This window comes from Bombus terrestris, chromosome 5, assembly GCF_910591885.1.
Source record: "Bombus terrestris chromosome 5, iyBomTerr1.2, whole genome shotgun sequence".
NCBI lineage: Eukaryota > Metazoa > Arthropoda > Insecta > Hymenoptera > Apidae > Bombus > Bombus terrestris.
Window position 1 is genome coordinate 8,181,805 of NC_063273.1, and position 15,567 is coordinate 8,197,371.

The 15,567-nt window shown below is 31.5% G+C and overlaps 1 protein-coding gene across 10 annotated transcripts; it reads left to right on the forward strand.

Moving 5' to 3' along the window:
• The first annotated feature begins 146 nt into the window (after positions 1-146).
• LOC100649088 (ral GTPase-activating protein subunit alpha-1) lies at positions 147-15,473 on the forward strand. 10 transcript variants are annotated; one of them, XM_048406029.1, is made up of 29 exons: positions 147-448; positions 1,832-1,942; positions 2,178-2,195; positions 2,430-2,601; positions 2,674-3,031; positions 3,114-3,391; positions 3,477-3,771; positions 3,851-4,221; positions 4,316-4,538; positions 4,626-4,833; positions 4,914-5,045; positions 5,424-5,660; positions 6,171-6,361; positions 6,446-6,544; positions 6,611-6,895; positions 6,972-7,097; positions 7,172-7,339; positions 8,142-8,252; positions 8,336-8,494; positions 8,585-8,764; positions 8,829-9,192; positions 9,272-9,420; positions 9,499-9,674; positions 9,736-10,195; positions 10,261-10,547; positions 10,615-10,751; positions 11,034-11,132; positions 11,594-11,614; positions 12,316-15,473. In XM_048406029.1, exons 1-29 carry the CDS (start codon positions 343-345, stop codon positions 12,474-12,476), a joined length of 5,682 nt encoding a protein of 1,893 aa, XP_048261986.1. In that variant the 5' UTR covers positions 147-342; the 3' UTR covers positions 12,477-15,473. The 10 variants fall into 10 exon arrangements, 9 of the variants coding, with proteins under 9 accessions (XP_048261986.1, XP_048261989.1, XP_048261990.1 ...); XR_007224145.1 differs by having other exon boundaries at positions 148-448; positions 11,007-11,185; positions 12,316-12,523; XM_048406026.1 differs by having other exon boundaries at positions 148-448; positions 11,007-11,132.
• Positions 15,474-15,567: the final 94 nt, after the last annotated feature.

Here is a 15,567-nt window from a genome sequence, read left to right on the forward strand (position 1 = left end):
ACTTGGATGAAATATGATCGAGCGTGTAGGTGCAGTTTCGCGTGGGTTGAAAATTAAGAGAAAAGGAAAAATAAATTAACCGTACGAGCGCGATGATGTCATTGCCCCGACAGGTTATGAGCAGTGCGCGCCGAGGATGTCAAGATGGCTGCCACGTACATCTGATCGGAGGTGTGTGCGCTCGGGAAATTTGACGCCGAACTGTGATAAAAGGGGCTGTCTTTTTCGAGTTGCTGACATGGTGACAGTGCGAAGTTAGTCGGTCTGTATCCATGAGCACCACTTTGTACACCCTCGATGATAGTTTTTGCCGTCGCGGCCGCCGGCGGCTCGCATTGAACCATGTTCAGCAAAAAACTTCACGTAGACGTCAAAAAGTCAACACTGAAGATTCAGGATGTTAAAAAGGATAGCGCGACTCGGTTCAAGCATCTTAAAATTGTACTAGGTGAGCCTACGTTTCATTACTGTAACCGTTCTTTCTTATTGCTGTATGAATCAGCTAACGTTAATTCGTTGTGAAAATTAATCATGAACGAGGAGTTGCCAGTTAATGAATACGACGATAGTTAAAGGAGAGGGGCGGCAATTTTGTTAGTATTTGCCGCCTACACACCAGTACCGAGATGGTTTTAATGCTGTCGTAGAACTTCTGGAATTTTTCCTCCCGAAAATAATGTCAAATAATTTTTCATTTTTCTCCTTCTTATTTTGTACAGCTTTTGCTACCAACTGTTGTAACATCTTTGCTCTTTTTTTAATAATGTGATTTGTTCTCTTTAATTTTGTATGTTATAAAAGTAAAAATTAAATAAATAATTTTGAATAAATGTATTGATTATTGTATATTTTAAAATGATATCAGAGAAGGTTTATATAATTTCATGTTTTAAAATATATTAATAAATCATTGAAGATTATTAAATCTTACTGTATAATATTTTTTAAAAAGAAAATAATTTAGCTTGTATGTAGTTATAATGTGATGGTGCTGTGTTAAGTAGTAGTATCTAATCACCAAACCGCATGACCACAGTAACCAACCTATCGTGGCCTCCAATTTTAGCTAATGTTACATTATTATTATACATAGATAATATTATGTGCTTAAATGTATAATCATCAACCAATAAAAACTTCTGTAGGTTGTTTATGAGTTAGGACGTTATTGAGAATACATAAATGATTATTAGAAAAAGAATTATACAAGTTGACATCAAGAACAGTGCTATTATTTTTTTTATTTCTTATACACATAATTCCCTATTTTTAAAATGTAATTTTGCATTTATTCTGTGATAAAAATAAATATTTACTCCAACTTGCAGAAAATATAAATGCTTTCTATTATATTTTTATGTAATTTGTATAATTTAATTTTTTTTATTGAATAAAATAGAACTATATAACATTTTATAATTTTACAATTGTACTTATATCAAGAAGAATGATATTGACAGTGGTGATATGAGAACATAGAAGGAAAAAGGTTCTACTATATAAGTGTAAATGTACAAGACCAGTGGTGATGTAATAGAGGTTCACAGCTCTCCCTATAAACTATAAACCAAACCTCTTGTGAAAGAAAAGTAGCTGTAATTTCTGATCTTTAGCTACAATAATTATTTATTAAGGATAATTGCCTTCTAGCATTTCTAAATTTATTGTTGTTGTAAATTTTATAATTAGTATCGTAAAAAAAATTTTTAAGGAAACTCTTTGTTCACTTTTTAATACAAAATAATGATTTTTTTAGTAAATTAAAAAATTATGTAATAATAATTAATATATACTTTACTATATATTAATTATTACTATTATTATTTTATAGAAAATGTGGATACTGATGAAGCAAAGGGGTTTTTTGAAGGCAACTTCAGTCATGTCTATTTTATTCTGTATGATTGTTTTGTATCAGCTGAAACAAATCTGCGACAACGAGGTAAAAATATTTGCTGTTCCATGTATACTATATTTCATATTTTAACAATATACATCATAACTGCCTTGCATTGTAACGTAGATGTGACTGCAATTTCTGTCGACCAAATCATATAGTTTTATTTATAAAACTATAACTGTATTAAAAATATTAACTCATAATTATGTGTAATATCTGCAAAATGCTAATATTATCATTATTTTACTATTTGCTTGTTTTTCTATTTTGCTGCCAGAACTTTCCTTCCACATTGGTGAGTAATAGACAGATGACAGAGTGTATATTCCTTGCATGTTGCAGTCTGCGTTCCATTAATCTGACCATTACATCTAATCTTACACAAGTATAATATCATTGTAATTGGTATATACACAAGGGCTCTATAGAACTAATGCTTTCTTCTTTCTCTTTTTTTTTTCATCCATGAAATATTAAGCAAATGTTAGCTGGCCGAATATTGTACATTTAATAAATATTTCGTTTATAGTGCATAAAGCACACAGAGAGGAATTGGAACAGGTGTTGCAACTCTTGGAAAAAGTCTTAACACTTCTCCCTGAGCTTCTTAATAGAAGATGGCAATGTCATAGTCTAGCAAGGATTTTACAAAAGCTTTTACATCCTGGTAATAGTTGGAAACTCAGAAGAGAAGCTATAAGGTAAACATATACTTAGTGATGTTATGTAAGAAGTTTTGTGCTTTTATATAGTGTGTATTAAATTGGTTTTAGATACTTTATTTTGTGGTATCAAGCACTTGGTGAAAATGCTCCTGATCACATTCACCAAATGTTTGCAAGCTTGATACCAGGATTTCCACCGCAACAACCATCTCCTTATAAGTCTGAACGTAAGATAGATGGAAAGAAAGATAAACTTGTCAAAGTTATTGGTTGTGATGATAAAGATAAGAAGGAATTTTATGATACACAGTTGTCACAAAGTACTTTTCATGATAATGGTTCAAATCAGTGTCCTGTCACTCCAGTTGACAGTGGACCTATTTTACCCCCACAAAGTGGGGAAAAGCCTCTTGATAATGAGACTGTTCGATTTTTAGAAGCATTACTTGAATTTATGGTTACTCAGGTATATTTACATATTTTGAAACAATGCAACTTGATATTACCAAAAAATGTACTAAGAAAACTATTATTTATTTCGTTTACAGGTTGTAAAGATAGAATGGAGAGATAAATCTTCAAGACAGCACAAGACTTTTCAATTTTTATTAGAACGTTTTAAAACTACGTATCTTCGTCATATTTGTCCTGAGTTTGATGAAAATTTTTCGTTGTACAAACCGAATTTGGAGTTGCCTACGATGCGAAAACCAACGAATCAGAGTCAGGATAATTATGTATTATGTAAAGTTGCTTTGATTAAGTGGATCGCTAGTTTTACCCATATTGCTAGAAAAGATGCTCGTGTCGCACATCTTTCGCATAGGTATTTTGTTACAAATAGTTTAGTATTTTTTATGAACATTATAATGATTTTAGATAAATTATGGCTAAAAAAATTTCTATTTTAGCACAACTCCAAATGAAGAAAATACGGAACCAGAGCTTCGTCGAGTTTCCGTTACACAAAATAGTGCTGACTCAACTTTATTATCTCCCGAATCAACTGTGTCTCAACAAGAGAATCAAAATCAAGAAGATAGTAGTGTTTCAGCAGTTACTCTTGTTAGGGATGTTTTGTATGGAAACAGGGATAACGTAAATTTCGTACACGAGCTATACAGACAAGCATTTTTGTTAGACTTTAATCATGCTGGCGCTATAAGAAAAGCTATAGCTGTTTATAAAGATTGGATCCAAATGAATGTAAAGTTTTAATTTATAATTTTTTAACACTATAATAATATGGCCAGTGATATTTACTTATTTTTATATTCTTAATTAGGAATTACCACCATTCATGTTAGAACCATTGGATAGTCATAAGGAAAGGGATTTCGAAGAATATCCGAAAAAAGATCTAAATGATATCGATAAAAGTCCTTCGGAAAGTTATCGTCAAACAAGATTGAGAAATGATTCTTACCTCGGTGCTATACACAGAGAAAATTTATTTATAAGAGCAGGGCTACAAAATGTTTTGCAAGTGTTCATTACACAAGCTTCCAACGTCTTCTTCTTAGAGAATTCTGGACCGAATGCATCTTTATCATTACTGGAAGAACAGACCGATAGTTGCAAAAGAGTTTTGAATGTATATCGATATGTTGTAATGAATTCTCGATTAGAACCCGGTACTTGGGAACAGTTGCTTAGGTAAATACCTTCAAAATCATAGTTTTCTTTTTAGGTAACAACATTTTATTTCGCAAATTTGTAATATTAATTTTATTGTATACATATTTGCTAGAGTATTACTACAAATAACATCACTTGTTTTAAATGAAAAATCTTCTCGGCGCAAGATTCAAGAAAGCATTGGCGGTAAACTTGCTCCTGCCATATTTCAGACTTTAATCGTTACATGGATTAAAGCTAATTTAAATGTTGTTATTTCTACACAATTATGGGATCAGTTCCTGGAAGTGTTGACATCTTTAACACAGTGGGAAGAGTTAATTCGAGAATGGGCGGTAAGTTAAGTTAAAAGTCGTGTTCTGCATACATATTATGAGAAATTTAACATTTATATTATTTAATATTTTATTATTACTTTATAGAAAACACTGGATACTTTAACAAGGGTGCTTGCCAGGCATGTGTATAATTTGGATTTAAATGATTTGCCATTAGATAGATTGAGTGAACAAAAAACTAAAAAGCGTCGTGGTGTTGGAAGCCGGGCTGCTTCAACCGGAAGTGTTCAACCACCACGCAAAGGAAGTGTCGATCAAGATAATAATACCGTATCTAAAGAAAATGTTTCAGGTAAGAAATTTTTATATGATTTCTTATTTCTAACATTTAATTTATCATTTCGAAAGAAACTAAATATTTATTGTTAACAGACCACCCGATGCGAGATTTAAGGAAGGTACGACCACTTCCTCGTAGTGCAAGCGATAACACGATATACAATGGAAAAGCACGTACAAAACTTCATAGAAATCGCACACATACTGTACACAGTGGTATACCTGGTAAGTGTGGCCTGCCAAATATCGAGTCTCAAGGTTCTTCCTCTTAAATTTTAGTTGGATAATCTTTCTCATTTGGTAGTGCCATCTATGTTGCTGATAATACGTGCAATTTATTTATAACTTTGTCTCTTACTTTTTTGCTTTGTCGCTGACACTTAGTTAAAAATAACTACTCTGGCGTCGACCAGACACTTGTCTCTCTTCATACATCTCTTTTTATTCTTTTAATACGCCTCTCATTCGCAATATCCTTTTTATTCGTGCTTTCTCCTAATTTTAGACGATAAAGCTCTATTTAAATTGATCCGGTATAAACAATTCTCTTAGTGGTTGTGGCTTATTTGTGTATTAAGTGTAAACAAATTTCCACACGCGCAGTACTCCCCCTATCGATAGAGCAAGATATGGCACGACTACTGTCAAACGGTACTACTTCGTCGTCGACAACTGGTCGGAAAATGTTACCGAACAGGCGTGCTAAATCTTTGGATAGCATTGTAATAGTCGATAGCGAACCACCATCACCACGTTGTCCTTCTCCAACACCGAGCAGCGGAGTCGACAGTAACAAAGACAGTCCGATACAGATAGAAAACATTGACGGCAGTAGTATCGGTAAGTATATCGTTTGCTGCTGTTTAACATTTGCATCAAGATATGAGAACATCATTTTTAATTGCATAACAACGTGTGATCATTCTTATGATTTAAAATTATTTCTTATGTTTGTTTTTTTTTATTTATCGCACAGAAAATCATAAATATAGAACTAACAATGGAATATTTTATTACTTTAATAATGATAATAATAATAATGCATTATTCCATCCAACGTGCTTTGCTTATCTTTTTGTAAATTAACGAAACTACGTATACGAGAAATAGCTTCTTTTTATAAGACAGAATTTGATATACTTCTGAAATAAATCTAGCAGTATATTGCATATTTCCATACGTTCTTAATACGTTTCTGTTTAGTTACTAATAAATTTTGAGTTTCGTTTCAATCGACGAGAAAACTTCTCAAAAGTATTTTAACTTTATTAAGAGTTTGTTTCATGTAATTCTGTGATCACGAATAATTAGTAATTATAGTAATTTTGTGATTGTATCATCAATTTGCAGATACGAATGATGCATCAGAAAGGAGATCTGTTATGGCAGGTGGTGGAGTTCGCGGATGGTTACCCGACGTTGCGGTCGTATTATGGCGTCGTATGTTATCAGCATTAGGGGATGTAAATAATATTCAAGACCCTACCCTTCATGGACAAGTTATGGATTACCTTGTTCAGCTTACACAAACACTTCTGAAAGTATGATGTTTTCTATTTTGTCATAATAATAATATGTCTTACATTGCATTATTACACGTTATTAACATTTCGTATATCGTTTAGATTCGCTTGAATCAAGGTGTGTCTGGTGACAACCAAGCGACTCCTCCAGCTCCAGAACTTATACCTCCACTTACAGTCATTGCTCCATGGTGTTTCAAGGTCAATATTAATTTGTTAATTTGATATTATGTTTACATTACTATTATTAATGTAATTATTTTCTAGGCAATACAACTTCCTAGTCAATATGAAGTTGGCAAATTGGCAGCATACCGTTTGATCTGTCTTCTAACAGTTCAACCACAAGATATTAATTTGCCAAAACAGCATTTAACTCTTTTTTATCGTGCGGTTCATAGCGGTATCGTTAGTAATGATAACAAAGTGTTACATGTATTGGTCAAGTATACTGGTCCTAGGTTGTTCAGTTTGAATCTTCCTGGATCTAGTCTTTTAATCTTGGATTATATTCATGCTGCTAATGTAATATTGAGCAATCAGGATATTCAGGTATTACAAAGATTTCACGGTAATTTATTAATAGCATTATTAAATTGTACATTATAAACTAAATTGTAAATTATAGGCACCAAGAACTGAGGCTGTTTCGATTATCGGATCGTTACTATCTTTACCAGCTACTACAGTTAAATTACCTGTATTGCAACCTACTGCGAACGATATCGTAACCATGACATGTCCAGATGCAAAGGTATCAAAATGTAACAGTTATTTATTTGACGGTAATTTATCGAAAATACCTTAATAAAAATTGTTTTATTCTAGGAACATATAATTATGATACTTTTGAGAAGTTGTAGACGCGAACCAACCGGCATTGCAAGATGCGTAGCTGTTTCCAGTATTGCTATGTTTGTATACAGAGAATTGTGCTACAAAAATCAACATCCACGAATCCCAGAAGCTGTTACGGTTCTTCTTTTAGCACTTAAAGTAAGTTTGTCGAATTCATTGTGGGTAAACAATTTTAAATCAAAAATAATTCCTGTGTTAATTTTCTTTGACGTGTAAGATAGTCTGCATGCTATAAAATATATGTAACTATCTTATAGTTATTTAATATTTCTTTATTTGGGTTATAGTTTTTAGTTAAGTAGTAAACACAGTGTAATGTATTGTTAAACGTAGTAGATATGTAATAATAGTAGTGAGAAATTCAGTGTCTCTTTCACTAAGTCTGATTGACAGCGGATGCAGGGAGCAGAACGTCGCAGAGCTGGTATCTGTTATCCACTAATGGATCAGGTAGTTTTTCTTAGATCAACTAACTTTTTGGACTCCTCATTACGTGTTGTTACAGTATTTACCTGTTGACTGATGTCTTCGTGTCTGTTTAAGGGTGTCATCGCCATTGCATGGTGTATTGCACGGTTGTGTGTGTAAAACGTCTAGTGATATTTCGATGTTTTTAATCTTATTATATCTTACATATTACAGTGGTTCATAGATGTGGGTTAAATATTTTGCTTTCTTCTTTCCCCGAAATTTGTCAACCCATGGAAAGATAATACTTAGAATCTTTAAGAAAAAAGATTAGATTTTTATAATAAATTAAATCAACTTGGGGGAAGGGAATCCTAACATCAAAGAACGACAACTATCCTATTTTATATGTTACCGATTAACTGTTCCATGCTATCCCTATAAAACTAATTAGAATGAAATCATAGATAAAGATTAAAATACAATATAAATACGATATTTTAGTTAACAATTTTTCTTTCTTATCTTATAGGCCACTCATGCTACTGTTGCTCAAGTGGCATGCGATTCTCTTTTGTTGTTATGTGATAAAGCAGATATTCTGCTAGAGCTGTATCCAAATGTGCCATGTAAAATAATTCAAGTAAGTTTTGCCATCAAATTAAAATTTACTATATTTTGAAGTTTGATTGGTATATAAATAATCATTTTACTCGTATACTTTAGATTTTATCGGAAACACTTGGATATATGAGCACTCGAGAAAGACGCGGTCCTTTGACAATATCAATGTTATTTTGTTTGGGCGAATGGGCTATGCACCTTGGTCCTTCCGTTCTATTACGCGTTTTTCAAGGAAAACCTTTGTTAATGACTTTATTTACGGTTAGTAACATTATCAACAATTTTTTTTTAACATAAATTGAAATATTCATGATAAACATATAACATCAAAACATACTAAAAATATTGCAGGTTTTGGATAACATAGTACAAGATACAATCGATAAAGATGTATCACAAACAAATAAAAGTCATGAGGATGAAGATGATGATTTTGATCCTGATATTACTTTAGATAACTTAGCTGACGATATTTGCGCAAAATCACCCCGTCGAGGCAATACTCAATCCGTTCAGTTAGCAGCAAAGATGGTAGGATATCATTGAAATATTTTTTCTTATAGACTTAAATTTAAATTTCAATATTTCTTCTTAGGTAATGATGCATTTAATAAATCATTTGGGACATTTTCCAATGGGTATTGGAGCTGCACGTTTATCTTCGTTAGTTGTTGAATTAGATGATGTACCAGGAATCGATGGGGATGAGCTATCTTCTGCAATTTTTCATGCACCAAATATACAATTGTTGATGTTGTCAAATTCCGTAATAATGTCACTTGTTGAATTGGCAGCATTAGATGCACCCGGCGGAGGTGTTACAGCTGGATTAACAACAGCGCCATCATTAGTCAGGGTATTATTGCGAGATTTAGCAGGGAAAGCATCCTGGGATAGCTCTATTTTATACAGTCAACCGTTTGTTGAAGACGATGTGCCGATTGCATTTACAAAACATGGTAATAAAATTATTCGTTAATATTTCAATTTTATTATATATTAAATATTTTTAGTTATAATATTCATTAACATTTTTAGTTGAATGGAAAGCAAAAGTACATGGAGACGATTTGAGCAGTGTTATAACATCTCAAACATGTACACCTCGACATACGATAAGACATCGTGAGCCACATATATTGCCTACATTTGCAAATGCCGCAAGTGATATGGACAATTTAGATGATGTAATACTTTAGTACTTTAAAACATTAATCTGTATCATTAATACTCATTTTATATTAACTTTATATTTTTATTTTTAGCTCTTACAATACATAGGACATACAAGTCCGGAAGTATTAACTAATCCAGAAATTGCACTTAATGCGCCTGCTAATCCACCACAAGGTCAATATCTTGAGAGTGAAACCATTGCCACAATTCTCAACCAGAGAAACGCTGAGCAAGAGCATATCAATAATTGGAGTCAGCACATTAGGTATGCTATATTAAAAGATATAATATTAAATTTATTCATATCATTGGAATATCTTTTCCAGCATGTGTGCGTCAGCAATAAGCCCACCATCGTGTCGTCCACCTCCAGCACCGTTTCATCACTGCCGTCTTTTGTTTTCGCACTTGGGTTTATCCGGTTGGGAACAACGTAGAAAATTGCATTTATTATCCAAAAACGAAAAACTTTTACGCGAATTACGAAATCTCGATAGTCAACGATCTAGAGAAACGCATAAAATAGCCGTAATTTATGTCAGTCAGGGACAAGAAGACAAAAACTCCATATTAAGTAATGTCACTGCTAGCAAAGAATATGAAAGCTTTATTGCTAGATTGGCTTGGGAGGTCGAACTTGAATCACATACAGGCTTTCTTGGAGGTCTTGTACCTGGAAAAGCATCTGGTGTTACAGCACCTTATTTTGCAACATCTTTCACTGAAATCCTTTTTCATGTAGCAACAAGAATGCCTTCTGATAGTCCCGAAAGTTTGTTGCAAAAAGTAAGTGTTAATTATTCACGAAAAAAGTATATTAAGATGAGAGACTTAAAGTAAAATTATTTCAGACACGGCATCTCGGTAACGATGAGATTCACATAGTTTGGTCAGAACATTGGAGAGATTATCGTCGGGATATTATACCAACTGAATTTTGTGATGTTTTAATAGTAATTTATCCGTTACATAATAAATTATATAGAATCCAAATTTCTCGAAAACCAGAAATTCCGTTCTTTGGACCCTTGTTTGATGAGTGTATCGTTGAAGATAAAGTTTTACCTGGGTTAGTGAGGACAACAGCATTGGCAGCAAGTAGGGCAAAACGATCAACACTTACATTATATCAACATTAGTAAGTGTACCATTCTGATTATTTCTGTTTAATAATTGTACTTCTTGATTAATACGAAATACTTTAGTTATGAAGAGAGAGCGAGGTCTATCGATACTGTTATGAGGAATCACAAGGAAGCTACTACATTTGAAGAATTTACAGCCAATGTATATTCACCAGTACAGCCGCCAAGTCCGTTTAGTGGGACTTCTTCAGTATCTGGTTAGTTTGTATATGTTAGTAAGAAAAGAACAAAATCTTTTTTAACTTTTTACCATTTTCTTCTTTGATTTCAAAATAGTTGCAATTAAATTCTGTACATAGTTCTTGTTTTATAGCAATTATGAAATGGATTATTTTTATTCGTTTTCCATAGAAGCTGTGAGCGACCCATAGAAATTAAACTATTTTTAATAGATTTTGCACAAGTTTAGGTATCAGTTATTATTATTATTTTTATCGATATCACACTATCAGGATCTACAACAAGCGTGCAATCCACAGCATCGTCAAACCTCGCAGCAGCGCTTATAGATTCACATCAGGGCCGATCGGGACTGCGAAGTTCTTCGGCAGCGAGCAGTGATAACCGCGCGAATAGAGGTGACTAATTCAGTCCACTAACCCCCACCCACCTTGTAACACCACCCAACAAGGTAGTATTATAATTTATTTATTTTTTTCTTTGCTGTTTTTCCAATGTTTTTTCGTCTCTATAAAGTGTATCCTGTTTATTTCTCTCTTTTGATAGATTACCTGGTAGTGAATTTATATGTTATAATATGTTGATAATTATGCAAACTTATACACCATTTTTAAGTTTCATCCAGTGAATTCCAATCTATCTTTACTTACATAAAAAAATAATAGTAAATTTATATAGACACTTTTATGATTTATGATGACATTACACATTTTGCCTAACATTTACAAAAAAGTATATATATATATACACACACCTTCTTTCCTCTAAAAAAAAAAAGAAACGAGGCTGAAGATAAATATATTCCAACTATTATTTATTTAATATTCACGTGTCTCTTAACTATATTTTTGTTTAACAGTCTTACACAATCTATTCAGAGGTAAAATCTCCTTTTTACATGCATATTAGACATAGCTCAAGACATACTTTAAAACATTCATGTCATATTACATGTCATTTTATTAATGGTGCTTTATAGATTGAAAATATTGTACAATACTATGCATATACTTTTCTAAATAAATGATACATAGTAAACTTTTTTCTTAAATTTTTTTTGTATTATAGTTGTTAATATTAATGAATACAAATTTATAAAAGCATCTATAACTTGAAATAGTTTTAAGACAATATATGTATGTATAGTATTGCACATTGCAAGTAGTTGTCTGCAACTCATATAGTTGTAAATAAATGTGCCTATTTGTAAATGTAGGCAGTCATGTCTCTATCACAACTTAAAAGTTAAATGTAAAATATGTCACTTTATAAAAATAATGCAAACAATTCAACACTTAAATTTTCTAACTTCATTTTATAAAATTTTGTTTACATATAAATAAAAAATAAAAATAGAATTTTTTTACATAATTCTATATGCATAATTAGCATAGACTAATTTTTAATTATATATTACTTTTTTTTTAGCAAATTGCACGTAAATTTTTGCCATTAATACATATGCATACATGACAAAGACTGTCATTGCAATTATTATAATACATGTATTTATTTCCTACATGATTTCTAATTGAAAGTGCACAACTCCAATCAAAACAACTTTTTAAATTTTATTTCCAGTTTCTGATGGAAGCAGGGTATGGTTTAGTAATGATACTCCAGAAAGCACAGCACTTCATGGAATATCTCCCAGACCCGTAAAAAAGATGTCGTTCAAAACTGGACCGAAACAGAGAGCAAACACTCAACCCACGCCTCCAGATAGTCCAAGATATAAATAAGAAGTTTTGTACTAATACCATAAAGAAAAAAACATTTTTTGCACAAATGGTTGTTTGGGCATATCCTAGATATTATTATCTAAAAGAATTCTTTAAGATGCTATATGTTACAATAACATAAAATAACTAGCCCACAATTTCTGTGCATTGAAAGGTAGTAGATGCATAAGCGATGTAATGGTAGATTCAATGATCCACCATCTTTAAAATGAAGAAAACAATTTTTAAACAGTGGGCGTCAAATATCCGATTAGTCTTAGCGTTTTCTGTTTTCCGTCCTTAGGTTTAATTTTTATATTAAATGTACAGATCGTTGTTTATTTGTTGCAACGTGAATATTAATTTATTGGAACGTAAATATATGAGAAGATTTAACGGATCATAGGTAATACAATAGTAACTAAATATTTGTTATATACACTAGAGTCACATGACAGCTATTTTCATTGTACAGTACTTTCTTAAGATCAGTTTATCCTTGTACTTGAATAGGTAAGCTTAAATAATTAATATCGATTAAAGCTTCTATCTTAATTTATTTCAAAGATAATGAGCTCCTCGATGTTATATATATATACATGCCTTCATAAAAAGAATTATTTTATTTCTTGTAATGTAATGAGGTGATAAAAGGACGAACATGATTACCATAATCACAGGACGCGTCTATATGAGTGTTGAAATAAGAATCAAATGTTATTTTTTAACAGCAAAGTTTTACTAATCAATGTCATGTCTCTTAGATACTGTAATAAGTTATAACTTCATTCGTTTGATGTTGGTCCGATTTCGGCTTGCATTGTCGAAGGACAATAATTTAATGGAGTCTTTTAAAAAATCTGTTCATTCGTTACATTCCATACAAATAATCGTTTCTATATGGTATTCATTGTCCATAATTTGAATGAAATTTTCAATATGTCTCCATGGATGGTTAAAGCATTCCACATACGTTTTGTGTAATCAAATTTGACAACCAGAGCTCTTCTTGTAACACATCAAACACACAAGAGAATTGTCTAAGATGAATGAAACGTAGAATGAAAATTCACATGAATAGTTTTTGTTGTCATACCATAGGTACACATACTTGGTGCTTTACAATACGTAAAATAGAAGTATTTTAAATACTGTGTCAAAACGTGTTATTTCTGAGTAACAATAATAAAACTGAAAGAATATTTGAAAAGATAAAACAGAAGAGAATTGAAATGAAATGAAATTGAGAAAAGTATTGGAAGTATACAGAGCAAAAGCAGAATGTGAATTTGTTTGCTTCAGAAAGAATTCATCTTGTACACAGTGATAATAATCAAAGTATTAATACCATTCGTCGCAATTGAATATATAAACGGAATTTTAGGAGAGAAATTATATTATATTGTGGTGAATATATTCAATATGGTATTCAGGTGTTGAGATTGTAATAAATATACATTTCGAGTTTTTTGACCATTTTGAGGATTATCAGAAGAATCGCATTCGAATGTGTAGGTATTTAGCAACGAAGTTGTAGGTAAATAATAATTACCGATACGCAGACCATGGCCAAAGCAGCATTATTTTTTCACTAATTTATAACGAAGTAGATTGAGAGAAGAAAAGCAGTGTGTATATGTATTGTACATAAATTGTTAAGTACGTGAATGACGTTGGAGTCATTGAACGGGAAAATTATTCTCTGCGAAACATTGTATCGCTATATTATTGAACGAAAAAGAATGAAAAATATTGGTCTATATATATGTGCGTATTATACATATATATACATACATACAAAGAAGAGGGAAAAAATGAACTTATTACAGTCTTGCGTAAGAATGCTTTTACAAATCGTATTTAAACATTGTACTTAATTAACTATCTTTATTAGTATCATTATAACAATCGCTCGCTATTATTTATGTTACAAATATACAAATTGCTGTTAACATTATTAGCACAGCACCAAACTATTTTTCTTACTGGATAATTACGCTTGTAACATCTTCAGAATTAAATTTAACAATGATAAGCTGTGAGAATCATTGAAAAGAGTCATTGAAACATTTCCATAAGAGATAACAATGCGAATGGTTGTTCTGTTAGTAACATTGAGAGCTTGAATTTATATTACTAAAAACAAGTTATTTTGATCTTTCCAATTTGTTTGTTACTTTTTCTTTTTACAAATTGACGATCAAATCTAAGTCTATGTGTATAAAAAAAGAAAAAAATACTAAAAAACATTTAAAGATATTTAATTGTTTACGCAAGATAATCTGCATTATACCAATTTTACCGCATCTCTTTACTTGTATGAGAGTGTCTTACACTTTATTTTTCAACTATTTAAAAATGGAGGATATGTACAAAAGGTACGAGTTTACAATTCGTCACTTCTATATCGATGTAAAACAGAGTTAATATATATATATCTATATATATACATACAATTATTATTTTATACAACATTGAGAGGAATACTATATGTTACTCTCTGATTCAAACCTTTTGCCAAAAAATAGAATCGCGTAGATACTTTCTTGTTCATGTGAATTAAACAGCGAAGGAAAAAAAAAAATTGCAATTATTTCGAATTATTAGTCTAACGGGGACATCGTTGAGGTATTTATGGCAACTAGAATTTTGTAGCGCCATTTTGCGGCTCCTCGAGTAACGAATAGAATTTCTGAAATTTTTCATAAAATTACGATGCTGTACAATCCTGTATTATGAAATTGCAATTCTGTAAGAACGTTTATAGAATTTGTAGCAATATAGGACAGGTAGTAATTGAGTAGAGAAAAAATGAAATTATGTATTTGCATTCATATGAACACGTTAGGCAATCTTTTTTTTCTCGTAGAAACGTCATTCGGAATTGTCTTAATGCGTTATTCCCCTGTAACTGAAATTCGTTATCCAAAGATTTCTCTGACATCGTACTGATTGTACACATTTCTGCGATGGAATGTACATTTTATTGCACAATAAAATTATGATGATTGATTTCAAGGAATTCCACATAATTTCATGAAAAAAGTTTGATAATTATTTATAAAACAGATTATTTCAAGAATTCAATGATTTTGAGATATAGTGTCAATCA

Bases quoted from the DNA above. Each gene is read 5' to 3' on its own strand.
- LOC100649088 (XM_048406026.1), top strand. From the start codon at position 343: ATGTTCAGCAAAAAACTTCACGTAGACGTCAAAAAGTCAACACTGAAG. The intron at 4,539-4,625 runs GTAAGTTAAGTT...ATTACTTTATAG, and splicing joins AGTTAATTCGAGAATGGGCG to AAAACACTGGATACTTTAAC. The intron at 8,495-8,584 runs GTTAGTAACATT...AAAATATTGCAG, and splicing joins TGTTAATGACTTTATTTACG to GTTTTGGATAACATAGTACA.